Source organism: Staurois parvus, unplaced genomic scaffold (assembly GCF_062004578.1).
Source record: "Staurois parvus isolate SC_StPar_1 unplaced genomic scaffold, SC_StPar_1.0 ptg001448l, whole genome shotgun sequence".
Taxonomy (NCBI): Eukaryota; Metazoa; Chordata; class Amphibia; order Anura; family Ranidae; genus Staurois; species Staurois parvus.
In genome coordinates, this window is record NW_028319244.1 from 39,955 (window position 1) to 65,946 (window position 25,992).

The 25,992-nt window shown below is 46.9% G+C and overlaps 1 protein-coding gene across 1 annotated transcript in view; it reads left to right on the plus strand.

The window, feature by feature from the left end:
- Positions 1-25,992, plus strand: part of NR2C2 (nuclear receptor subfamily 2 group C member 2) — a 57,854-nt gene that overhangs the window by 4,940 nt on the left and 26,922 nt on the right. Inside the window, exons 2-6 of the mRNA XM_089662254.1 lie at positions 8,860-8,949; positions 10,537-10,734; positions 15,093-15,195; positions 20,236-20,415; positions 24,543-24,690. Coding sequence (XP_089518380.1) covers positions 8,878-8,949; positions 10,537-10,734; positions 15,093-15,195; positions 20,236-20,415; positions 24,543-24,690 — 701 coding nt within the window. The 5' untranslated portion in view covers positions 8,860-8,877. The remainder of the gene's footprint in view (positions 1-8,859; positions 8,950-10,536; positions 10,735-15,092; positions 15,196-20,235; positions 20,416-24,542; positions 24,691-25,992) is intronic.

Here is a 25,992-nt window from a genome sequence, read left to right on the forward strand (position 1 = left end):
TTTTAGCATTTTTTGACAGATAAAACTTTATTTGGTGGTATTTATTCACCACTGGGGAAAAGTCCAAACATTTTGAAAAAATTTCTTGGCCACAATTTATTCAGTTATCCTTTTTAGTAAAAAAAAAAAAAAAATAACTCAAATTAGTTTATAACCAAAAATTATAATTTTTCTAAATTTTTTTTTTTTACATTTTTTTAAATTGTTTAATATTATTTATTTAAATTTTTTTACATACTGTCACCCTAGAAGTACAGTGTCACCATAGTGACACGGTGCTACTTGTGGGGGGTGATGAATATATATATATAATTTTTTTTTTTTACACTGATTGCTTTTACACCCATAAAGGCTGTAAAAGCAATCATTTCTCCTCACTGGCTGCATTCTTGCAGCCATTGAGAAATACTGTGTGAGCTGTGATTGGTCACAGCTTCTCACATGGTACAAAGCTGTTGTGAATGGCCCTGTACCATGTGATCTCTGTGATCATTCACAGATTTCACATGTAGTAAGCAATGATGTCAGGAAGTGCCCGATCACTCAAATTTGATGGTCGCACAAAAACCGCCTGTTTCTGTAACCCATTAATTTTATTTACCAAATTTTTCGCTCCATAAGACGTACCTAGATTTTGGAGGAAAACAGGGCAAAAAAATATTCTGAGCCAATGGACTGCAGACATAGTATGGGAGATGACCAGAGACTGCGGACACAGTACAGAGGATGACCAGAGACTGCGGACACAGTACAGGAGATGACCAGAGACTGCGGACACAGTACAGGGGATGACCAGAGACTGCGGACACAGTACAGGGGATGACCAGAGACTGCGGACACAGTACAGGGGATGACCAGAGACTGCGGACAGGGCACAGGGGATGACCAGAGACTGCGGACAGGGCACAGGGGATGACCAGAGACTGCGGACAGGGCACAGGGGATGACCTGTGACTGCGGACAGGGCACAGGGGATGACCAGTGACTGCGGACAGGGCACAGGAGATGACCAGAGACTGCGGACACGGTACAGGGGATGACCAGAGACTGCGGACACGGTACAGGGGATGACCAGAGACTGCGGACACGGTCCGGGAGATGACCAGAGACTGCGGACACGGTCCGGGAGATGACCAGAGACTGCGGACACGGTCCGGGAGATGACCAGAGACTGCGGACACGGTCCGGGAGATGACCAGAGACTGCGGACACGGTCCGGGAGATGACCAGAGACTGCGGACACGGTCCGGGAGATGACCAGAGACTGCGGACACGGTCCGGGAGATGACCAGAGACTGCGGACACGGTCCGGGAGATGACCAGAGACTGCGGACACGGTCCGGGAGATGACCAGAGACTGCGGACACGGTCCGGGAGATGACCAGAGACTGCGGACACGGTCCGGGAGATGACCAGAGACTGCGGACACGGTCCGGGGGATGACCAGAGACTGCGGACACGGTCCGGGGGATGACCAGAGACTGCGGACACGGTCCGGGGGATGACCAGAGACTGCGGACACGGTACGGGAGATGACCAGAGACTGCGGACACGGTCCGGGAGATGACCAGAGACTGCGGACACGGTCCGGGAGATGACCAGAGACTGCGGACACGGTCCTGGAGATGACCAGAGACTGCGGACACGGTTCGGGGGATGACCAGAGACTGCGGACACGGTCCGGGGGATGACCAGAGACTGCGGACACGGTACGGGAGATGACCAGAGACTGCGGACACGGTCCGGGAGATGACCAGAGACTGCGGACACGGTCCGGGAGATGACCAGAGACTGCGGACACGGTCCGGGGGATGACCAGAGACTGCGGACACGGTCCGGGGGATGACCAGAGACTGCGGACACGGTCCGGGGGATGACCAGAGACTGCGGACACGGTCCGGGGGATGACCAGAGACTGCGGACACGGTCCGGGGGATGACCAGAGACTGCGGACACGGTCCGGGGGATGACCAGAGACTGCGGACACGGTCCGGGAGATGACCAGAGACTGCGGACACGTGCGGGAGATGACCAGAGACTGCGGACACGTGCGGGAGATGACCAGAGACTGCGGACACGTGCGGGAGATGACCAGAGACTGCGGACACGTGCGGGAGATGACCTGGCTTCTTTGTCCCTGTACCTGTAATGATTGGAGTCCGCTGTTGCCGCCCACTTCTTGGCTCTCTCTGGCTTCAATTCTGTGTCTCTGCCCCGGAACAAGCATGCAGAGTACAGTCAGAGCACCTCATTTGCATACTTGCTCCATGGCTCAGAAAGTATTGAATGCAGAGAGAGCCAGGCAGTTAGTATTTTCCTAATGGGCAGCAGACTCATTTATTGCAGATCAGGCACTAGGTGAGTTTAGTTACCACCTTAGGCTGGCCATACATTATCCATTTTTCTTGAGATTTTTGGTTTAGATTTACCAAAAACCATATAATAGGAGGTCAAACCTAACAACACTTTCATTTGTATCCAATTAGGCCGGCTCTTGCACTACATAGTTGAAGGTAAATCTAAAGGAAATTGGGCAGAAATTGGACAGAAAATTGTATAGTGTATGGCCAGCCTTAATCGGCCTCAGAACCCGTGTCATTGATGTGTTCTCAGTTTTAAAGTGGATGAGGTGGCAAACCCTTCTTCATACCTCCTCTGTATAGTGGTCCTTTATTTTGCTGTGACGCACGGCCATGCTCATCAGAGGCCTGAAAAACAAAGCAAAGTGTGAACAGTCCCTTTATTGTTCTCACTGCTGCAAAGTTATGAAAGGGGGGGAAATTGTTGCCATGGTAACAGCCTTGTTAAATAACCCCGTAGGCGGTGGGAAAGCATGGCGAACAGTTGATAACTGACTGCAGCAGAAGCTTTTGTATTTCGGCATTATCATGGCCTACATTAGTGATGTGCGTAATAAACAAACTTCTTTTTTTCTGTGTTGTAGATGAAAACATAACCATGGCTAGCACTGCATATCCAAATGCAGGAAAATGGCAAACAAGTGACAATGGTGTGCTTGCTTTGTGGTACCAAAAGCACTTAAAAGACCAATCCTTGCCCTAAACCCCACACTTTGAGGCTACAGGGAGAGTCCATATCCCGTCTCTTTTTTTTTTTTCTCTTTCCATTGAGGACACAGGAAGTCTTCCACCTTAGGGTTATACTGCCACCTACAGGAGGATTGGAGGCTGGCCAGCCCATGATACCGCCTCCTCTGTTGTTTGTTAGTGTCCTAGGACAGTGGCGGGCAACCTTTTTTTTCAACTGAGCCAAATCTCGCCAAAACCACGATTGAAATTTATTTTGAGAGCCACATTTTTAAAACTGAAAATACATCCCCCATATAGTAATTCATCCCCCATATAGTAATTCATCCCCCACAGTAATTCATCCCCCATATAGTAATTCATCCCCCATAGTAATTCATCCCCCATATAGTAATTCATCCCCCATATAGTAATTCATCCCCCATAGAGTAATTCATCCCCCATATAGTAATTCATCCCCCATAGTAATTCATCCCCCATATAGTAATTCATCCCCCATAATAATTCATCCCCCATATAGTAATTCATCCCCCATATAGTAATTCATCCCCCCTATAGTAATTCATCCCCTCTATAGTAATTCATCCCCCATATAGTAATTCATCCCCCCTATAGTAATTCATCCCCCCTATAGTAATTCATCCCCCCTATAGTAATTCATCCGACCTATAGTAATTCATCCCCCATAGTAATTCATCCCCCTATAGTAATTCATCCCACCTGTAGTAATTCATCCCCCCTGTAGTAATTCATCCCCCATATAGTAATTCATCCCCCCTATAGTAATTCATCCCCCATATAGTAATTCATCCCCCATATAGTAATTCATCCCCCCTATAGTAATTCATCCCCCATAGTAATTCATCCCCCATATAGTAATTCATCCCCCATATAGTAATTCATCCCCCATAGTAATTCATCCCCCATATAGTAATTCATCCCCCATAATAATTCATCCCCCATATAGTAATTCATCCCCCATATAGTAATTCATCCCCCTATAGTAATTCATCCCCTCTATAGTAATTCATCCCCCATATAGTAATTCATCCCCCCTATAGTAATTCATCCCCCCTATAGTAATTCATCCCCCCTATAGTAATTCATCCGACCTATAGTAATTCATCCCCCATAGTAATTCATCCCCCTATAGTAATTCATCCCACCTGTAGTAATTCATCCCCCCTGTAGTAATTCATCCCCCATATAGTAATTCATCCCCCCTATAGTAATTCATCCCCCATATAGTAATTCATCCCCCATATAGTAATTCATCCCCCCTATAGTAATTCATCCCCCATAGTAATTCATCCCCCATATAGTAATTCATCCCCCATATAGTAATTCATCCCCCATATAGTAATTCATCCCCCCTATAGTAATTCATCCCCCATATTGTGTCAATTCACTTACCTTTGCTCTGCGCGTTCCTCTCGCCGTGTTCCCGCGCCGTTCCGGTCTTCAGGGCGGACTGTGAGAGGAGAGGAGTTCGTCACGCTGCCCCGCCTACATCCTGACAGCCAATGTTTGCCACGCTCCGCGTGCCGGATTAAAAGGTCCGCCGGGCCGTAGTTTGCCCATTGCTGGCCTGACTTTTGGGGTGGCCGCCTGAGAAGAGGGAGGGGAGCGGGCCGCCCGGCACACAGAAGAGCCGCATTAGAGTGTTTGAAGAGCCGCATGTGGCTCGCGAGCCACGGCTTGCCGACCACTGACCTAGGAGGATGACGGTCTTTTCTGTGAAAGACGAACCAGTTGCAGCTTTCTTTTTTACTCTTCAACATTTTTTTTTTCTCAAGTCGAGACTCTTCTGTACATTACAGCAAGATGAGGCTTAGCCCCCCCCCACTCCCTCCTCACTGGCTATGATTGACAGCAGCAGGAGCCAATGGCTCTCGCTGCTGTCTCTGAGCCAATGAGGAGAGAGATGAAAGCGTCTCGACTCTTGTGCACATTACTGGATTGAGTTGGGGCTCATGGAAGGAGTTATTGGAGGGGGGGGGGGGGGGGGTCTGCTTGCAGAAGATTTTTTACCTTAATGCACTTTACTTTTAGGTTGGTTCCCGCTGCCCATCCACAGTGACTTTGGTCACCTCTGGCTGTCCATCCCTCTCCTGCTACCAGCTGTCCAGGCCAAGGATATTTACTAGTCTAATGGCCAGAGGCTCTAGTTCTGTAGCAGCCAATCTTCAGCATCAAACGCACATTTCAGTTGGATGCAGGGTGGATAAAAATCAATGATTTTTTTTAAAAAATAAAAAAAATCAGATTTTTTTTTTAATTTAAATCTGATTTTTTTGATTTAAATCGGATTTTTTTAGATTTAAATCGGATTTTTTTTATTTAAATCAGATTTTTTTTAAATAAAATGCTTTTTGAGGAAAATATATTACCATCCAAAGGTTATTCCATTATGAAATAACGATTAGTTTTTTAATTATGTAGAATAAGGCTGTATATGTTTAATTTTTTTGGTAAATAAATGCCATGACTCCATTCACAATGTCACGCTCTCCAGAGGTTTGTGTAAGATTATTGGGCAGTTTCTCTGCCTACAAGATATTATCACAGATGATTGGTTTACTTTTGCAGTTCTCAAAACTGAATTGAACTCAGCGGAGATCACATGCCTCTTCTTCACAGCAAAAATGTTATAACATGAACAGAGTTAAGAAAAAGACCTTCATCCTAACTTCTACAAACCGATGAATACAGAATCAACCCCTTCAGTGCCAAGGTGCAAGAAGTTCAGTGAATAGAATAGAAACAATATTTTTCTGATTGTTTGGAGTGGAATAGATCTGCACAAGAAGAAAGTGAAACGAAGTGTGAGGAGGAGGGGCTGACGGTGCGAGGAGGGAGGGGCCGACAGTGCGAGGAGGAAGGGGCCGACAGTGCGAGGAGGAAGGGGCCGACAGTGCGAGGAGGAAGGGGCCGACAGTGCGAGGAGGGAGGGGCCGACAGTGCGAGGAGGGAGGGGCCGACAGTGCGAGGGGGAAGGGGCCGACAGTGCGAGGAGGAAGGGGCCGAGGAAGGGGCCGACAGTGCGAGGAGGGAGGGGCCGACGGTGCGAGGAGGGAGGGGCCGACAGTGCGAGGGGAAGGGGCCGACAGTGCGAGGGGGAAGGGGCTGACAGTGCGAGGAGGAAGGGGCCGAGGAAGGGGCCGACAGTGCGAGGAGGGAGGGGCCGACGGTGCGAGGAGGGAGGGGCCGACGGTGCGAGGAGGGAGGGGCCGACGGTGCGAGGAGGGAGGGGCCGACAGTGCGAGGAGGGAGGGGCCGACAGTGCGAGGGGGAAGGGGCCGACAGTGCGAGGGGGAAGGGGCCAAGGAAGGGGCCGACAGTGCGAGGAGGGAGGGGCCGACGGTGCGAGGAGGGAGGGGCCGACAGTGCGAGGAGGGAGGGGCCGACAGTGCGAGGGGGAAGGGGCCGACAGTGCGAGGGGGAAGGGGCCGACAGTGCGAGGGGGAAGGGGCCAAGGAAGGGGCCGACAGTGCGAGGAGGGAGGGGCCGACAGTGCAAGGCGGGAGGGGCCGACAGTGCGAGGCGGGAGGGGCCGACAGTGCGAGGAGGGAGGGGCCGACAGTGCGAGGAGGGAGGGGCCGACAGTGCGAGGGGGAAGGGGCCGACAGTGCGAGGGGGAAGGGGCCGACAGTGCGAGGGGGAAGGGGCCGAGGAAGGGGCCGACAGTGCGAGGAGGGAGGGGCCGACAGTGCGAGGAGGGAGGGGCCGACAGTGCGAGGAGGGAGGGGCCGACAGTCTAAGTTTCTTCAAATATATATATTTTGTTTAGCCAAATTAGTTACCAAACATGGATGTTTAAGCAAATACCATATGCTGGAATGTTATTGTTTCAGATGAATAAATCTATTTAAATTGTTATTATTAAGGTAATGATTATTCTTCTCCTTCCTAAGTACAACAGAAAAGTTGTCCAAATATGAATGATTAACCTATTAAACTGGGGATAAAAAAACGAATATGAAAAGTTGTTATTCTACAAATCTTCATCTACTTGTATATTACAAGTTATACCAGCAAGAATTAGTCTTTATGTAGAAAACTAGGATTTACATCCAGCCTTACTGACTAGTGATTTAAATCAAATCCACCCTGGTTAGATGTCTGCAACCCTGATCCCCCTGACCCCGCTGTGGTTTCGGTCACTACATCAACACAATAATAATCTATGGGTGAAACCACAGTATGCAGCAGGGGGATGCAGGCATCCAACAAATCCTGAAGTACACTGCACACTGAAAATCCAATTCCAATTTTATTCTTCTCGTGTACTAAGGTTGAACAATTTATACCAATGTATCATTGAGGAAAGAGACACTTCAAGCCAAATATCATAAGAGTGGAACATAAATTGTCCTTTACATTCCAGGTTGATAGAGACTTCTTCTTTTTTTCATATTAGCGAAGGTTTGTTGCAGAGATTAGGTTTACACCCCGGTCAAATCAAGCCCGACTTTGAAATCGTGCGACTTACAGTGAAGTCGCACGAATTTCAAAGTCGGGGGACCCGCCGATTTCGGGTGCGATTTGCTAGACATCTATCTACACAAATTGTACCAAATGTAATGCATGTACTACTTTAGAAATCGGTGAGGCTCTGGCCAAGTCGGAACCACACTGATATGACCGCTGTAATTGCGGACGATAGGATGCGACTTGGCATGCGATTTTTCAGGTCGCAGGGTATGCAAATCGCATGCCAAGTCGCACCCAGTGCGACCAGGGACTGACGGTATTCCCGAGTGTAGCTCGGGGTAAAATTTCAGCACCACAAGCGGTAAAACCCCCCCCCCCCCCGAGCTACACTCGGGAATACACTGCAGCGTTGCTCCGGGATCTCTTCTTCACTTACCTTGTCCTGCACTCCCGCGATGTCCCCCCTGCAGTGTCCCCTGTAATGTCCTCCGGCCGATGCCGGCATCCGTCTTCCGGGTTCCGTTCCCTGCGACGTCAGGACATACGGGGGATGGAACAGCGGGACATTTGTAAGTTGTAAAAGTGACATCCACTAAATTCACTAAAATCACAGAGTATAACATTCCTGTATCAAACCATTTCACATACATTGTGTCCCGAGTGCTTTGTCCGGCGCCCTGCCTGCATTTTTACTGTTCTTTCTGCCTGGAAACTGAGAAACGTCCATGGCGTCCAAAAAGCGTCCCTTTAGGTCAGACGCGGTTTTAGACCGGCTAGAGAACAGCGATAGTAAATCAGAACCACTTGCAGAATTGAGTGATAATGATTGGTGGGGGAAATTCCTCATCAGACACTGAAAACGATTCTGCGACTGAGCTCAGCGATGTGCGAACTTGGCGCTCTATTTCACATTTCAGTGTTTTTGATTTGATTACATTATTGAATTACATTTATTATTATATTATTTTTTTTATGATTATTTATTAAATTATAATTTATGATTTCGTGTTTCAAATTTTATCATCCCCGGGATGTTTACTAGACTCTTGTTCGGACAGATTTCAGTAAGTTATTCCTAAAAATTACAGGCCTACAATAAAAAAAAATACATATTTCCATGCAAAAAAATGTACCGCTTTGAGCACAGAAATACTGACATAATCAGACTGCTAGGGAGGCTACGGCCTCATGGCTGCCTGTTTGGCTCAGGATTGACGGTAAGGTTGGACAGGCTTGTGCAGAGTTCTGGTACCAGTTAGGCAGATCTCAGGACTGTGGATCTCATAAATGTTGGGTCCCAATTGTGGCTTTTCGTAGAGTCTTTCGTGTTTCATGGCACAACAAATGTTTTATGAATGTTGTATTTTTGATTTTTCAGGTTCAGGAATCTTCAGTGATGACCAGCTCCTCCCAGCGCATCCAGATAATCTCCACAGACTCAGCCGTGTCCACTCCTCAGCGTATACAGGTATTTCAATATGTCAGTTCAATTTTTGGCAACAAATTTGTTGCACAGTTTGACCAGCTCAATACCGCCACACGTGTATATATACGGCGTTGTATTGAGCTGCTTATACTAGGATCATGATTGAGGCTACAACCATGATTCTGGTACCGTTTTTTTCAGGAGGTGATTCTCTTTTTTGAAAAAGTGATCTGAGCAGCTATACAGCAGCTGGATTGCTTTTACGGGTAGTGGAAGGGGGTCCCCCCTCCTGCCGCCGCCGCTGCCTTTACCCGGCTCTCCCGTATCAATGCGACTGCCTCAATCACATTTGCGGAGAAGAGTGACAGGAACGGAAGTTAGCACCTCCGGTTTCGATTCTTTGTTCAGTAGCCAATCAGGCTGAAATGTATCTGATTGGCTGCACTGGAGGTCAGTGAGGCCATAAAGAAGAACAAAAAAAAACGCGCACCAACCTTGCGCATTACCTCAGTAAACCATAATTCAGAATGATACAAACAACGAAGTAAATCAAGCATGTAAGTCCTCAAAGGAACTTTAGAAATGTGAAGCCTGTGCGAGTCACATCGTAGGGGTAGACACGCAGAGTTTGGCTGACGCGTTTCGAAGGGCATCCCTTCTTCATCAGAGTTTTGAGGACTTACATGCTTGATTTACTTCCTTGTTTGTGAGTATCATTCTGAATTTAATAGAATCATGGTTTACTGAGGTAATGCGCAAGTTTGGTGCGCTTTCTTTATGGTTTCACTTTGCAGTACTGGTCGGGCTTCCCCAGCCTTGTTTAGAGCTATATTCGACCACCCTATATGCATTGGTGGTCGAATTTTTTCAATTTCTGGTTCCATCCATCCACCCCTATTCTGGGTCAAAGAGCGCAGGAGAGGTCGTTCCAGGCCATAAAGAGGACCTGTCCCTTGTGATAGCAATAATGTTGATTAAAAAAAAAAAAAATTAGAGACAGTGTAAAAAAAAAAAAAAAAAGAAATGTAATAAAATAAAAAAAAGTCCCCCACACATATGTAAATGGTGATCACACCACACATGTAAGGTATCGCCGTGAACGTCAAAGCGAGAGCAATAATTCTAGCTCCAGACCTCCTGTGTAACTCTAATCTAGTAACCTGTAAAGTCTTTTTAAGCGTGACCTATGGATAACTTAATATACCATATTTTTTCATCATTCCACGGGCGCTCGTAATTTTACAGTGTGACATGCTTGGTATCTATTTACTCGGTGTAACATCATCTTTTATATTTCACCAAAAAATGGGTATTTTGTGTTCACTGAAATTCATTAACATGTATTCTTTCCAAAACAATTTGCGTTTGAAAAACTGTTGCGGAAATATCGTGCGAAAGAAATTGCATCACCCACCATTTTATTCTTTAGGGCATCTGCTTAAAAACGATGTACTTTTCTGCAGTTCTAAGTAATTTTCTAGCAAAAAAAAAATGTTGGAGCAAAATGTCAGAAATGGCCTGGGGGCCAAGCGGTTAAAGTGTCTGTATGAAGATTAACTTTATGCTTCATTGGGGTGTTCGGGTCGGGATGTAGCCGGATATTAGAAATGTGGTCCGTTGTCTTCACAGATTGTAACAGATCAGCAGACAGGACAGAAGATCCAAATTGTAACAGCTGTAGACTCCTCGGTGTCACCCAAGCAGCAGTTCATCTTGACCAGTCCGGATGGATCTGGAGCAGGGAAGGTGATATTGGCCACCCCAGAATCTCCCAATACCAAGCAGCTGATTTTCACAACAGAAAACATCGTCCCGGGGAGGATTCAGGTACGAGGATGTCCTGTTCTTCTGTCAAAAGAACAACTGTAGGCAAAACTTTTTTTTTTTGTTTTCATTTTGGATAGAGCACGGGAGGGTTATAACCCCTGTTAGATTTTTATTTTTTCCCCCCATCTGTGTCTCATTGCGGAGATTTCCCTTCACTTCCTGTCCCATAGCCAAACAGGAAGTGAGATGAAATCCCCACAAATTAAGGGAATTTCTTGGGGACCCTCCAGGTCACCAAAACTAGTGTCCCCATTGACAGATTTCCCCTCTTACTTTCCTGGGGACAAGTCAAAATTTGGGATTTTATTTTACTTTCACTTTTAATGAAAATCGTAAACAGGACAAATAGAGAGCGTGAATCTCCTTAAAGCAGAGCTCCACCCAAAATGGGAAGTTCTGGTTTTAAGGATTGGCACCTTTGGGGAGAGGGTACCCGAATTTGACAGGTACCCGCTCCCAGTTCCGCTACGATCGCCTAGGCCAGTGGTGGGCAACCTTTTTTTTCAACTGAGCCAAATCTCGCCAAAACCACGATTGAAATTTATTTTGAGAGCCACATTTTTAAAACTGAAAATACATAGGATGGTACACTGTTTTTAGTTTCAATAAGTTTTTATAGTAATTCATCCCCCATATAGTAATTCATCCCCCATAGTAATTCATCCCCCATAGTAATTCATCCCCCATATAGTAATTCATCCCCCCTATAGTAATTCATCCCCCCTATAGTAATTCATCCCCCCTATAGTAATTCATCCCCCCTATAGTAATTCATCCCCCATAGTAATTCATCCCCCATATAGTAATTCATCCCCCATATAGTAATTCATCCCCCATATAGTAATTCATCCCCCCTATAGTAATTCATCCCCCCTATAGTAATTCATCCCCCATAGTAATTCATCCCCCATATAGTAATTCATCCCCCATATAGTAATTCATCCCCCATATAGTAATTCATCCCCCATAGTAATTCATCCCGCATATAGTAATTCATCCCCCCTATAGTAATTCATCCCCCCTATAGTAATTCATCCCCCATAGTAATTCATCCCCCATATAGTAATTCATCCCCCCTATAGTAATTCATCCCCCATAGTAATTCATCCCCCATATAGTAATTCATCCCCAATAGTAATTCATCCCCCATATAGTAATTCATCCCCCATATAGTAATTCATCCCCCATAGTAATTCATCCCCCCTATAGTAATTCATCCCCCATATAGTAATTCATCCCCCATATAGTAATTCATCCCCCATAGTAATTCATCCCCCATATAGTAATTCATCCCCCATATAGTAATTCATCCCCCATAGTAATTCATCCCCCATAGTAATTCATCCCCCATATAGTAATTCATCCCCCATATAGTAATTCATCCCCCATATAGTAATTCATCCCCCATATAGTAATTCATCCCCCATAGTAATTCATCCCCCATAGTAATTCATCCCCCATATAGTAATTCATCCCCCATATAGTAATTCATCCCCCATAGTAATTCATCCCCCATATAGTAATTCATCCCTCATATAGTAGTAGTAAGTAGCAAGTAGTAAGCCAAGTCCCCCCCTGTGTCAATTTACTTACCTTTGCTCCGCGCGTTCCTCTCGCTGTGTTCCCGCGCCGTTCCGGTCTTCAAGGCGGACTGTGAGAGGAGCCTAGCTCCTCTCACGTTCGTCACGCTGCCCCGCCTACACACATCCTGACAGCCAATCACTGGCTATCAGGATGTGAGTGGCAGCGAGACTGGCCAGTCATTGCATTTGAGCGCGCTGCCCTGGCTGTTTTTTTTTTTTTTTTTTTTGGATCACGCTGCAGAGTCCCTGCCGCCCGAGAGGAGGGAGGGGAGCGGGTGCCCGGCACACAAGAGCCGCATTAAAGGGTGTAAAGAGCCGCATGTGGCTCGCGAGCCGCGGCTTGCCGACCACTGGCCTAGGCAATCGGAAGCAGAAGTTGTCCTCCCTCCCCGTAGTCTTTTGGGACACGTGACAGGTGCCAGAAGACTATTATTATTATTATTATTATACAGTATTTATAAAGCGCCAATAGTTCGCTCAGCGCTGTACATTACAAAGGGGGACAGAACATGTGACAGAACAATACCAATACAATGCAAAACATGAGGGGATCGAGGGCCCTGCTCCTTGGAGCTTACAATCTAGGAGGGAGGGGATGGTGGCACAGGAGGAGATAGCTGTGGGGGATGGGGTGGTAGGAAGAGTGAAGGAGGTCGGCAAGTTAGCAGGGGGCGGGGTAGGCTTCCCTGAAGAGATGGGTTTTCAGGGTGCGCCTAAAGGAGAGGAGAGTAGGTGATAATCTGATGGGTTGGGGCAGGGAGTTCCAGAGGATGGGTGACACCCTGGAGAAGTCCTGGAGGCGGGCATGGGAGGAGGAGACCAGGGAACTAGAGAGAAGGAGGTCTTGTGAGGAGCGGAGTGTGCGTGTTGGGCGGTACTTGGATATTAGGTCAGTGATGTAGTTCGGGGCAGTATGGTGGACAGCTTTGTACGTCAGCGTTAGGATTTTGAATTTGATCCGTTGCGCAATCGGAAGCCAGTGGAGGGATTGGCAGAGGGGGGTGGAGGACACTGAGTGGAGGCCAGTGGAGGGATTGGCAGAGGGGGGTGGCGGAAACGGAGCAGTTGGAAAGGTGAATGAGTCTGGCAGCCGTATTCAGGATGGACTGAAGCGGGGATAGCCAGCGGCGAGGCAGGCCAGTGAGGAGGGAGTTGCAGTAGTTGAGTCGCGATATGATGAGGGAGTGGATGAGCTGTTTAGTGGTTTCTGGAGTTAGGAACGTGCGGATTTTGGCGATGTTGTGGAGGTGGAGTCTGCATGTTGCGGAGGTGGAGTCTGCATGTTGCGGAGGTGGAGTCTGCATGTTGCGGAGGTGGAGTCTGCATGAGTTGGTTAAAGATTGGACTTGGGGCTGGAAGGATAGGTTGGAGTCTAAAATGACACCAAGTACTCTGGCCTGCGGGGCGGGTTTGATGGTGGCGTTGTTGGACGTGATGGAGAAGTCAATGGGGGGTGGTGTCCGGGCTGGGGGGAAGACAAGAAACTTGGTTTTGGAGAGGTTCAGTTTAAGGAAGTGGAGTGACATCCAGTCTGATATGTCGCTCAACAGGTGTGTGATTCGGGCGGAGACCGAGGGGGTGAGGTGGGGGGTTGAGAGATAGATTTGTGTGTCGTCGGCATAGAGGTGGTAGTTGAAGCCGTGAGAGTGTATGAGTTGGCCAAGGGAGGAGGTGTAGATGGAGCCATTCAAGAAGCACAGCGCTACTCGCGCATGCGCAGTGGGCACCCGGCTGTGAAGCCGCAAGCTGTCACAGCCAGGTGCCCACACTGAAGATGCCGGCGCCTGGAACACCAGACGGCTGGTGAAACGGGCTGCGGGGAGGACACCGCGGGATCGTGGGACAGGTGAGTGGCTGTTTTTTAAGAGTCAGCAGCTACAGTTTTTTATTTACAGTGTGAGTGGAACTCCGCTTTAACAGGTAGCAATGAACACTGACCGGTGTTGTAATTACTCTGCACTCTATCCATCTTTAACTGACCTATTTAAATGCCAATCTGAACCTTCAGTTTAAATTAGCTAAATTAATTCAAGGTACATTAACCCCTGGTTCACATCTGTGTGGGTGGTGCCGCTGAGGATCCGCACGAAAATCCGTGCAGCCGCACCAACCGCACAGAGAATTGCGGACCCGTGGGCGGGTGCCATTAGTTCTAATGGCACGCCGCCTGCACTAGGAAACGTAACCGTACTGAGAACCGAGGTTCCTGTGCGGGCTGTGTTTTCCAAAGAAGTGCAGGGACTTCTTTCCCTGCGTGTCACGGGCACGGGAGTCCATTCAAATGCACGGTCGCATAGGTGCGAACCGAGGGTAAAACAAAAGGTGTCCAATGTCTTACAGTTTTTTTTTTTTTTTTTAAAAAGCAGCCACAGCCTGCATGCTTTAAAATGGGACCCTTATTCTCCGTGGAAGCAGCAGCCTCATTGCAGAGGTGCAACACACCCTCTACTAAGTCAGAGCTGTAACTATCCAATCAGCAAAGCTCATGCTTCCGATCGGAGAGTCCTGGCTCAGACACAGCAGGAGGGAATACCAGACCTCTGCCTAAAGACCATTGCATTGCTCCCACACAGAGATCATTGGTTTTCAGCTAAGTACATGAAAGTGATACCTTTCGGGCAATGGGGATGATATGGTAATCTGTTCATTCACACAACACTATGTTTGCAGTTGCTGTCAGATTCTTTCTTGAATGCAGTGCGGCTATGTCGTTCGTCAATGCTGTATCGTTGCCTCTTCTCATTTTATTTTTTACACGTCCTATCTTTCCTGTAGATAGTAACGGATGCAGCGTCTGTGGAAAGACTTCTGGGAAAAACAGAAGTGCAGCGGCCTCAGATTATCGAATACTGCGTAGTGTGCGGGGACAAAGCATCAGGTTTGTTGAAAATTGTTTTGTGCGTTGATAATCTATTACAGGGGTGTCAAACTGGCGGCCTTCCAGCTGTTGCGAAGCTACAAGTCCCATCGTGCCTCTGCCTTTGGGAGTCATGCTTGTAACTGTCAGTCTTGCAATGCCTGACCCCAGGTTCACATCTGTGCGGGTGGTGCCGTTGCGGATCCGCACGAAAATTCGTGCAGCCGCACCACCCGCACAGGGAATTGCGGACCCGCGGGAGTTAGTTCTAATGGCACGCCGCCCGCACTGGGAAACGCAACCGTACTGGGAACTGAGGTTCCCATGTGGGCTGCGTTTTCCAAAGTCATGCAGGGACTTCTTTCCCTGCGTGTCAGGGGCACGGGAGTCCATTCAAATGAATGGGCTCTCGTGCCGATGCAAAATGCGGCCAATACGGCGGCATAGGTGTGAACCTAGGGTCATGGGACTTGTAGTTTGGCAACAGCTGGAGGGCCGCCAATTCGACACCCGTGATCTAGTACATCAATGGTACTTTTTAAAGGATAAGTTCACCTTTGGAACATGTTACATGTTCTACCTATTTTTAGGGTGGAACATGTAACATGCGCCAGAATCTGCATCCTTTCCTCCCCAATCCTCCCTCCCTATGACAGTGGGCGGAGGATCCTCTGCCTGCACCCGCTGTCACTTTTTGAAAACAGCTTGACCATGCGGGGCTCCGGCCACAAGGCCAGCCGCTTCATTCATTCATAGTTTCCTGTGAATGGATAAACTACCAGTAACGTCAGCCATTGCAGCTGACGACTTGTAGTTCTCAAGGAACTACAAGGGCACTGGTGAGCGCTCTCATAGTTCAGTTATCTTCCTGCTCTCTAGTAACTGCCTGCCCGAGCAGACAGTGATCCTGATAGTCTGCAGGAGCCTCAGATTGCACCCACGATCTGCTGATCACAGGTACAATGCTCTGCATGCTCTTTAGAATGCTAATTTTTTTTACGTGCAAATTTGTGCATTTATTGTTTTTAAAAGATGAATATGGCCTTTAAAGAGAAAATAAAGTGTGTTTTTTCAATGGGTACAGAATTTAAAAGAGAAGTGTGGACTCTCTTTTTCCTCCCCCCCATTTATACTTACCCAGGTGGATGCATCATCGGTCCCCCCACCGGCTCTAAGCGTGAGAACTCAGCGATCACATGACCTCTGATTGCTGAGTTCTCACAGCTGTCAGTCACCACAGTCTGCTCTGCACCTCCCAGCGCTCACTGCAGCGATGGGCTGTGGAATGGGAGGGAGCGGCTGGCTCAGGCTCTCAGCGGCTCGCTGTGAGGCTGAGCCAGGTTTTGCTCCAGACTCTGAAGTGGATCCCGTCTTTTGAAGTCAGGATCTTTCCCCAATCTGGACCAGCTGAGTGATGTCATTTTTTTATAGATAGCGATTAATTGGGGGTGGGATTAAAGCTGGACCTCAGAGATTTAAAAAAAATCCTTGCAGTGAGGCCTCCCTGCATTGCAAGGGTTAATTTCTTGTTATGTCTCGGGGCTGTTTGTTCCCATAGATCAGCCTTAACCGCTTGCCGCCCTGCCACTGTGTATATACGGGTTTAAAAACGGGTTCCGCGCTCCCGACACTTTCGCCGGCAGGGGGCGCGCGCGCGCGCTCCCGCCGACCCGCGGGTGACACTATTTGATCCAGGAGGGATCAATCATTAGATTTCAGCCAGTGATTTCTGGCTGAATTCACATGATCGGTCCCTGTCCTATCCTGTCCTGTGTTGACATACACAGGGCAGGATATGATGTCATTCTTCTCTGCCTGGACACATTCCGTTCCAGACAGAGAAGAAGACATCCAAAAAGTGAGTACACAAGCACTACACTACAGTTAGAACACTCTAGGACACATTTAACCCCCTGATCGCCCCCCCCCCTCCAGTTAACCCTTCACTGCCCTGTCACCAGTGTTACTGATCAGTGAAGCGATTTTTACTGATCAGTGTCGCTGGCGACTTTCGATAGAGTTAGCGCCCCTCCCAGATAGCGCCAGATTGCCCGCCAGTACACCAGTAATCCCGTTTAATCCCTTGATCGCCCCCCCCCCTCCAGTTAACCCCTTCACTGCCCTGTCACCCAGTGTCACTGATCAGTGAACCAATTTTTACTGATCACTGTATCAGTGTCGCTGGCGACTTCCGATAGAGTTAGCGCCCCTCCCAGATAGCGCCAGTTTGCCCGCCAGTACACCAGTAATCCCGTTTAACCCCTTGATCGCCCCCCCCAGTTAACCCCTGCACTGCCCTGTCACCAGTGTCACTGATCAGTGAACCAATTTTTACTGATCACTGTATCAGTGTCGCTGGCGACTTCCGATAGTGTTAGCGCCCCTCCCAGATAGGGCCAATTTGCCCGCCAGTACACCAGTAATCCCGTTTAACCCCTTGATCACCCCCCCCCAGTTAACCCCTTCACTGCCCTGTCACCAGTGTCACTGATCAGTGAACCAATTTTTACTGATCACTGTATCAGTGTCGCTGGCGACTTCCGATAGTGTTAGCGCCCCTCCCAGATAGCGCCAGATTGCCCGCTAGTACACCAGTAATCCCATTTAACCCCTTAATCTCCCCCCCCCAGTTAACCCATTCACTGCCCTGTCACCAGTGTCACTGATCAGTGAACCGATTTTTACTGATCACTGTATCAGTGTCGCTGGCGACTTCCGATAGTGTTAGCGCCCCTCCCAGATAGCGCCAGTTTGCCAGCTAGTGCACCAGAAATCCCATTTAACCCCTTGATCGCCCCCCCCCCAGGTAACCCCTTCACTGCCCTGTCACCAGTGTCATTGATTACAGTGAACAGATTTTTACTGATCACTGTATTAGTGTCACTGGTGACTTCCGATAGTGTTAGCGCCCCTCCTAGATAGCGCCAGTTTGCCCGCTAATGCACGGGATTTTTTTTACCAAAAACATGGAGCAGAATACATTTTGGCTTAAATTTATGACTAACTTTGAGTTTACGATATATTTTTTATAGCTGAAAGTAGAAAATATTGTTTTTTTTCAAAATTTTTGTGGTTTTTTTGTTTATAGCGCAAAAAATAAAAAGCGCACAGGTGATCAAATACCACCAAAAGAAAGCTCTATTTGTGTGAAAAAAAGGACGTAAATTTCGTTTGGGTACAGCATTGCATGATCGTGCAATTATCATTTGAATTAGTGCAGCGCTGTATAGCAAAAAAAGGCATAAATTACAGCATCTATACGATAGTTTGTAGACGCTATAACTTTCACACAAAGCAATCAATATACACTTATTGGGATTTTTTTTACCAAAAACATGGAGCAGAATACATTTTGGCTTAAATTTATGACTAACTTTGAGTTTACGATATATTTTTTATAGCTGAAAGTAGAAAATATTGGTTTTTTTCAAAATTTTCGTGGTTTTTTTGTTTATAGCGCAAAAAATAAAAAGCGCACAGGTGATCAAATACCACCAAAAGAAAGCTCTATTTGTGTGAAAAAAAGGACGTAAATTTTGTTTGGGTATAGCATTGCATGACCGCGCAATTATCATTTGAATTAGTGCAGCGCCAAACAGCAAAAAAAGGCCTGGTCATTAAGGGGGGTAAATCCTCTGGGGCTCAAGTGGTTAAAGTGGTTTTGAACCCATACATATACCCAGTGAAGTGACCGGCCTCGGATGATACACAGAGATGAAACAAATTCTCCTACATAGATTGTACCTGTTTATCTGCAGTCTTCTCTTCTCTACAGCTGCTCAAAGTGCTGCATTGATAAAGCTTGTCTGAGAGCTGAAAGTACACTCTGCAGAGCTCAGTGAGGAGAGCTCTGAGAGCTGATTGGAGGTCAGAAACACACCCTCCTTCACATAGCTCACAGGAACAGAGCTAAGGCTGTCAATCTGGTGGAGCTCCCTCCCCTGTCACCATTTTTTTCTTGGTGTCAGGAAAACTTGTCAGAAGTGACTCATGCTATTGGCAGAGGAAGGAGGCAACAGGCAGAAAAGACACTTTGTGCTCTGGATTGAGACAAGTACACATTATAGAGGGATATGCTTTGTTCATATTTCAGTGGTTTACAACGATTTTAACATTGTTGGTTTAGGTCAGGGGTAGGCAACCTGCAGATCTCTAGCTGTTGTGGAACTACATTTCCCATGAGGCATTGCAAAGATTACAAAACTGGCAGTTACAGCTATGACTTGCAGAGGCATGATGGAACTTGTAGTCCTGCGGCTCTCAGGTTACCTACCCCTGGTTTAGGTGATGGTAGTGATCTGGCCAATATTGGATGAGCTCACAGTAGGGTTGATTTATTAAAACTGGAGCACTCAGAATCTGGTGCAGCTCTGCATGTTAGCCAAATCAGCCTCTATCTTCAAATTGTTCAATCAAAGTGGAGTTCCACCTGAAAAACAAAAAGTCAGCAGCTGCAAAAACTGTAGCTGCTGACTTTTAAAATACAGCCACTTACCTGTCCCTCGGTCCGGCATTGTCCTCACCACCGCTGGTTTCACCGGCCGTCTTCTCTCCCTGGCGCCGGCATCTTCAGTGTGGGCAACCCGGCTGTGACAGCTTGCGGCCTCACAGCCGGGTGCCCACTGCGCAGTCGCAAGAAGCGCTGCGCTTTGTGAATGGTCCGTAGTCTTCTGGGACCTGTCATGTGTCCTAGAAGACTACGGGGAGGGAGGGGGGAAGAACAACTTCCGCTTCCGATTGCCCAAGCGATCGCAGCGTAAGTGGGAGCGTGTACCTGTCAAATTCGGACACCCGTTCCCCAAAGGTGCCAGTCCTTAATGGGGAGCGGGGAACAAAGGCTTAAAGCGGAACTTCCCCTTTTGGGTGGAGCTCCGCTTTAAGCTTTGACGATGAAACCTGGAGGCTGATTGGTTTCTATGCAGACCTGCACCAGATGTTGCACTCTCCAGTTTAGTAAATCAGTTCCAATATGTCTTCCCTCTTCTCAATGACGGGTATTTTTTTTTTTTCAGGTTGCAGACCCTTTTTTCAATGTGCACCATATTTTTTTCCCCCCCTCAGGTCGCCACTATGGGGCTGTCAGCTGCGAAGGATGCAAGGGCTTCTTTAAAAGAAGCGTCCGGAAAAGCCTGACGTACAGCTGTCGCAGCAGCCAGGACTGCGTCATCAACAAGCACCACCGGAACCGATGCCAGTTTTGTCGCCTCAAGAAATGTCTAGAAATGGGCATGAAAATGGAATGTGAGTTTGAGAGTCTGACTTCACTTTTCCCTCATCTGCTCAATAAGAACAGCCTCAAAAAAGGCAACCTACTATTCAGGGAAGTCTAAAGATGGCGTTTTTTTTAGCACCCATACCTTTTAAAGCTAGCCATAGATGATTCAATGTTCTTTCCTGCAGCCACGGGTTGCCGGAAGGAAAATATCTTGATACCCCCTTCAACACAGTATTGATGGGGGAATCCTTCCCATGAAGCTATTGTATTCTGTAGTGTTAAGTGAGCCTTAAGCTGGCCATAGATGGTTCGAATCTTGGCTGGTTCATCTATAGGCAGACTGATTGTACCCAAATCAACTGTTCGACTTTGGTACAACCAACTTGTCAGATTTTTCATGCGATTATTGCCTGCTGTCAATCACCTGGTCCCGGCTGGTGATTACTCGCCGGCGCTCGGTGTTTTCCATGGATTCTCGATGGGGAGGAGAACTGTTTTGTTTACTAACAGTTCTCCTCCCTGTCAGCTCATGCACAGCCATCCAAAGCAGTGTGCTTACAGTGAAGCACACTGACACCACCCCACAGGAAAACACACCCAGCACACAGTTAACCCTTTGATCGCCCCTCATGTAAACCCCTTCCTCCCCCGTGCCATTAGTACAGTGTCAGTGTTTTTTTTTTTAGCACTGATCACTGTATTGGTGTCACTGGGGATGTCAGTGACACCAAGTCACTTCCCCCCAGTGTTAGAATGTCCGCTGCAGTCCTGCTATAAGTCGCTGATCGCTGGCGTTACTAGTAAAAAAAAAAAAATACAATCCCAGTATATATATATATATATATATATATATATATATAAAATCGCCATTTGTAAACGCTATAACTTTCACGTAAACCAATTAATTTACATATATTTACATGTCGCAGAATACATTTTGGCCTAAATTTATGACGAAATTAGAATTTTTACATTTGTTTTACTGGACATTTATAATGGCAGAGTCAACAATATTGTGTTTTTTTTTTTCTCAAAATTGTCTGTCTTTTTTTTTTTTTTCATAGCACAAAAAATTAAAAATGCACAGGCGATCAAATGCCACCGAAAGAAAGCTCAATTTGTGGGGGGAAAAAAAGGACGCAAATTTCATTTGGGTGCAGCATTGCATGACCGTGCATTTTTCAGTTAAAATAATGCAGCGCCGTAACGCAAAAAATGGCCTGGTCAGGATGGGGGGGGGGGGGGGGGAATCCTCAGGAAGGTGAGGGGTTAACTTACTGAACTATTTTTTACATCACACATGTGCGTTTTTTGCCCTGCGGCATTCTATTACTGTACATCCTGAGCACTGCGCTTCTTATCTAATTAAGCTTTGAAGGGACAGACCTAATCTAAATAAAAAATGGTAACATCAGTAAACATCTGTATTTTTAGCTAGTAAATTGTATATCCACAGTAAGAGCCAAAATTATTTCCGCTGCAGTGAAGTCGCGTCTAGAAATGCGTAATAAATGTGCCATCTATTTGTCCTCGGGCTAGCTTTACAATGTTTTTGTTGCGAGTGACATTGCCGCCCTGTTTGCGTGAAGAAATGCTGATATCTGGTGCGACTTGTGTACTTATGATGTCAGATGTGTGGGCGATGAACAAGTTAGGGGCTGTAGGATGAATTTTATACCAGGGACTTTCTTGTAGTGTGATCTGCAGCCTTACAGCGAGACTGAGCTGAAGAGAACGTGGGAGAACTCACCATAATGTGCAGCTGAGTTTCTAAACCGGCAAAGATCGCTCTGCTCATCACTGCCACCATTTTTCTCTGATTTTTTCTTTTCATCTTCTTTGCTCAGCCTTTGCCAATAGGCCGGACGGGAAAGGTTTAACCTCTTTATGCTGGCTGAACGCAAATGTGCGGTCTCCCGGCGTCTGGGCCTAGACGCCAAGCGGCCGCACATTTGCGTTCTATTAAAAAAGGACATGTGCCGAGAGTGCGCGCTCCCAGCACACATGTCCGGTACTCACGGAAAGGTCCCGATCTCCTCTTTTGATCAGGACCTTTCCCGATCATGTGACCGCCGTGACGGTGGTCACATGACCCTAAACCCCGCCTCGCCTTCCGGCTTCTGAAACTCTTAAAGGGCCGGGAGGTGCCGGCGTGAAGGGGTTAAACAAGTCACTGGCCATCCAAATGACAGTCAAGCGGGCGCTCCCTAGATCTGGGAGAATGTCATTATTATTATTATACAGGATTTATATATTATTATTATAATTATACAGGATTTATAGCGCCAACAGTTTGCTCAGCGCTTTACAATATAACGGGAGACAATACAGCAACAATACAGTTCAATACAAGAGGGTTAGGAGGGCCCTGATCCTTGTCATATGACGTCCTCCCAGTTACACGCCCTGCAGCACGTCCTAGTAGGTGCGCTGCAACGCGATCTGTCACCCGCTGTGTCCTGTGGAGGACAGATGACATATTGGTATACCGGGCCAGTACCACGTGACCTCTGCGACAGCAATCACACGACATTGGTACACAATGAATGGCTTTTATTCATAGCCATTCATTGTGTACTATTGCGATGACCTCTGTGATTGATCACTGTGATCATGTGGTACATACAGGGCCAATCAGAGCCCATCTTTATCATGTGATAGCTGTGGCCAATCACAGAGCAACTATACTTTGATTGGAAAAGATAAATCCCCTGTCTTAGTGATTAATGTACATTGCAGGGATTTTAATAAACGCTGTTACAGATTCCTACCTGTTTCTGCTTTGAAGAAAAAGCTGTTTGTTTAATTATGTGACTGTGATTGGGAGAGACATTTCATTGCTAATCAGCTGGTGCACTTGCAGTGTTCTAATGAGAAAAGTTGCAATGTCAGCATCCCTTTAGAAGAAATAAACAATTAACCCTTTGGGATTATTTCATCAAAAAGCAATCTTTTTTTTTCTTTTTCCTTATCCTCTTTCTTTTTTCTTCTTTTTTTCTTTTCTTCTTTTTTTCCATGACTCAGCAGCTCTGCCCTCTCAGCAGTGGCACTTTAGATCAGCTCTGTCTTCTCTGTGACACAGCAGCTCAGCTCCCCTTGCTATGTCCCCCACTGGTGACTTTTTTTTCTTTTTCCTCTTTTTTTTCTGTTTTCCTTTCTTCTTTTCTTCTTTTTTCTTCTTCTTTTCTTCCATGACTCAGCAGCTCTGCCCTCTCAGCAGTGGCTCTTTAGATCAGCTCTGTCTTCTCTGTGACACAGTAGCTCAGCTCCCCTTGCTATGTCCTTTACTGGTGAATTTTTTTTTCCTTTTTTCTTTTTCCTCTTTTTTTCTTTTTCCTCTTTTTCTTCTATTTACTTTTCCTTTTTCTTTCTTCTTCTTTTCTTCCATGACTCAGCAGCTCTGCCCTCTCAGCAGTGGCTCTTTAGATCAGCTCTCTCTGTCCTCTCTGTGACACAGCAGCTCAGCTCCCCTTGCTATGTCCTCTACTGGTGACTTTTTTTTTTTCTTTTTTCTTTTTCCTCTTTTTTTCTTTTTCCTCTTTTTCTTCTTTTTACTTTTCCTTTTTCTTTCGTCTTCTTTTCTTCCATGACTCAGCAGCTCTGCCCTCTCAGCAGTGGCTCTTTAGATCAGCTCTGTCTTCTCTGTGACACAGCAGCTCAGCTCCCCTTGCTATGTCCCCCACTGGTGACTTTTCTTTTTCTTCTTTTTCCTTTTTTCCTTTTTTCTTTCTGCTTCTTTTCTTCTTTTTTCTTTTCTTCCATGACTCAGCAGCTCTGCCCTCTCAGCAGTGGCTCTTTAGATCAGCTCTCTCTGTCCTCTCTGTGACACAGCAGCTCAGCTCCCCTTGCTATGTCCCTTACTGGTGACTTTTCTTTTTTTTTTTCTTCTTCTTTTTACTTTTCCTTATTCTTTCTTCTTTTTTCTTTTCTTCCATGACTCAGCAGCTCTGCCCTCTCAGCAGTGGCTCTTTAGATCAGCTCTCTCTGACCTCTCTATGACTCAGCAGCTCAGCTCCCCTTGCTACGTCTCCCACTGGTGACTTAATCTGAAAGTTGAGTGTATTACTCTTGTTACTGTTGTTTTTGTACAAAAAAGAAAAAAAAAAGTGACGAGTTAGCAAAAATTGTAATCAGAAATGCTGGTCTGTTGTAGCGGTGCAAAGTGAGCGGAAACCATTTGACATTCAGCGGGAGAAGCCATCCAACTGTGCAGCATCTACAGAAAAGATCTACATCCGGAAGGATCTGCGAAGTCCGCTTATAGCGACGCCAACATTCGTCTCCGACAAAGATGGTGGGAGGTTAGACTCGGCATAATGTACTTTTTTTTTTGGATGTGTTTGACAATATCTGTCAGTGAATTGATTGTTATATACTGTATATGTCATGGTTATCATTTTCTCCCTGGAATCCCTTAGCTCAGGCATTCATGCGGGGGGGGGGGGGGGGGGGTTCTTATCTGAGAAAACCCCTCCTCCCGTGAAGAGATGTATGACATCATTTGCCTAGGCATGGAAACCAGGAAGCAACTGAAGACTTGTAAAAAAAAAAAAAAAGGTGTAAAACAAGTAAATATGATAAACTTTCCTCTCTAGTTACTAATGTTAGCAGCATAAGGAGTACAAATGGTCATTGTTGATTAGGAGAGTGAAGTTCCGCTTTAATACATTCTTCACTAGATGAAAACGCCCAACTACCTGTTCTGCCCACATCCAACTTTAAACACTCACCTGGCTTCTTTCATCGCTCCAGCACTGTCACGGCTGCAGCACCGCTTCCCTCGCTTCCTGGTCTCGAAGGAGTTGCTGCGGACAGTGGAGCCATAGACTCCTGCTGCTGTTGGTCAAACATCTGTGAGGACAGAGTGGGGGGACTCATGGCTTGCTGGCACTGTGTGTATGTGTGTGTCTATGGAAACACACAGCCCGTCTCAGGAGCACGCCTGCATGGGTACCTCCTTAGCACCTGACTTGCTACGGAGGCACCTGGAGGAAGGAGAAGCGTCGGCGGAGGGTCCATTGGGGGTCAGTGGGAAGAATGCTCCTTACATTGGGGGTCAGTGGGAAGAATTTCCCTTACATTGGGGGTCAGTGGGAAGAATGTCCCTTACATTGGGGGTCAGTGGGAAGAATGTCCCTTACATTGGGGGTCAGTGGGAAGAATGTCCCTTACATTGGAGGTCAGTGGGAAGAATGCCCCTTACATTGGTGGTCAGTGGGAAGAATGTCCCTTACATTGGTGATCAGTGGGAAGAATGTCCCTTACATTGGTGATCAGTGGGAAGAATGCTCCTTACATTGGTGATCAGTGGGAAGAATGTCCCTTACATTGGGGATCAGTGGGAAGAATGCTCCTTACATTGGTGGTCAGTGGGAAGAATGTCCCTTACATTGGGGGTCAGTGGGAAGAATGTCCCTTACATTGGGGGTCAGTAGGAAGAATGTTCCTTACATTGGGGGTCAGTGGGAAGAATGCTCCTTACATTGGGGGATCAGTGGGAAGAATGCTCCTTACATTGGGGGTCAGTGGGAAGAATGTCCCTAACATTGGTGGTCATGGAGAAGAATGCTCCTTACATTGGTGGTCATGGAGAAGAATGCTCC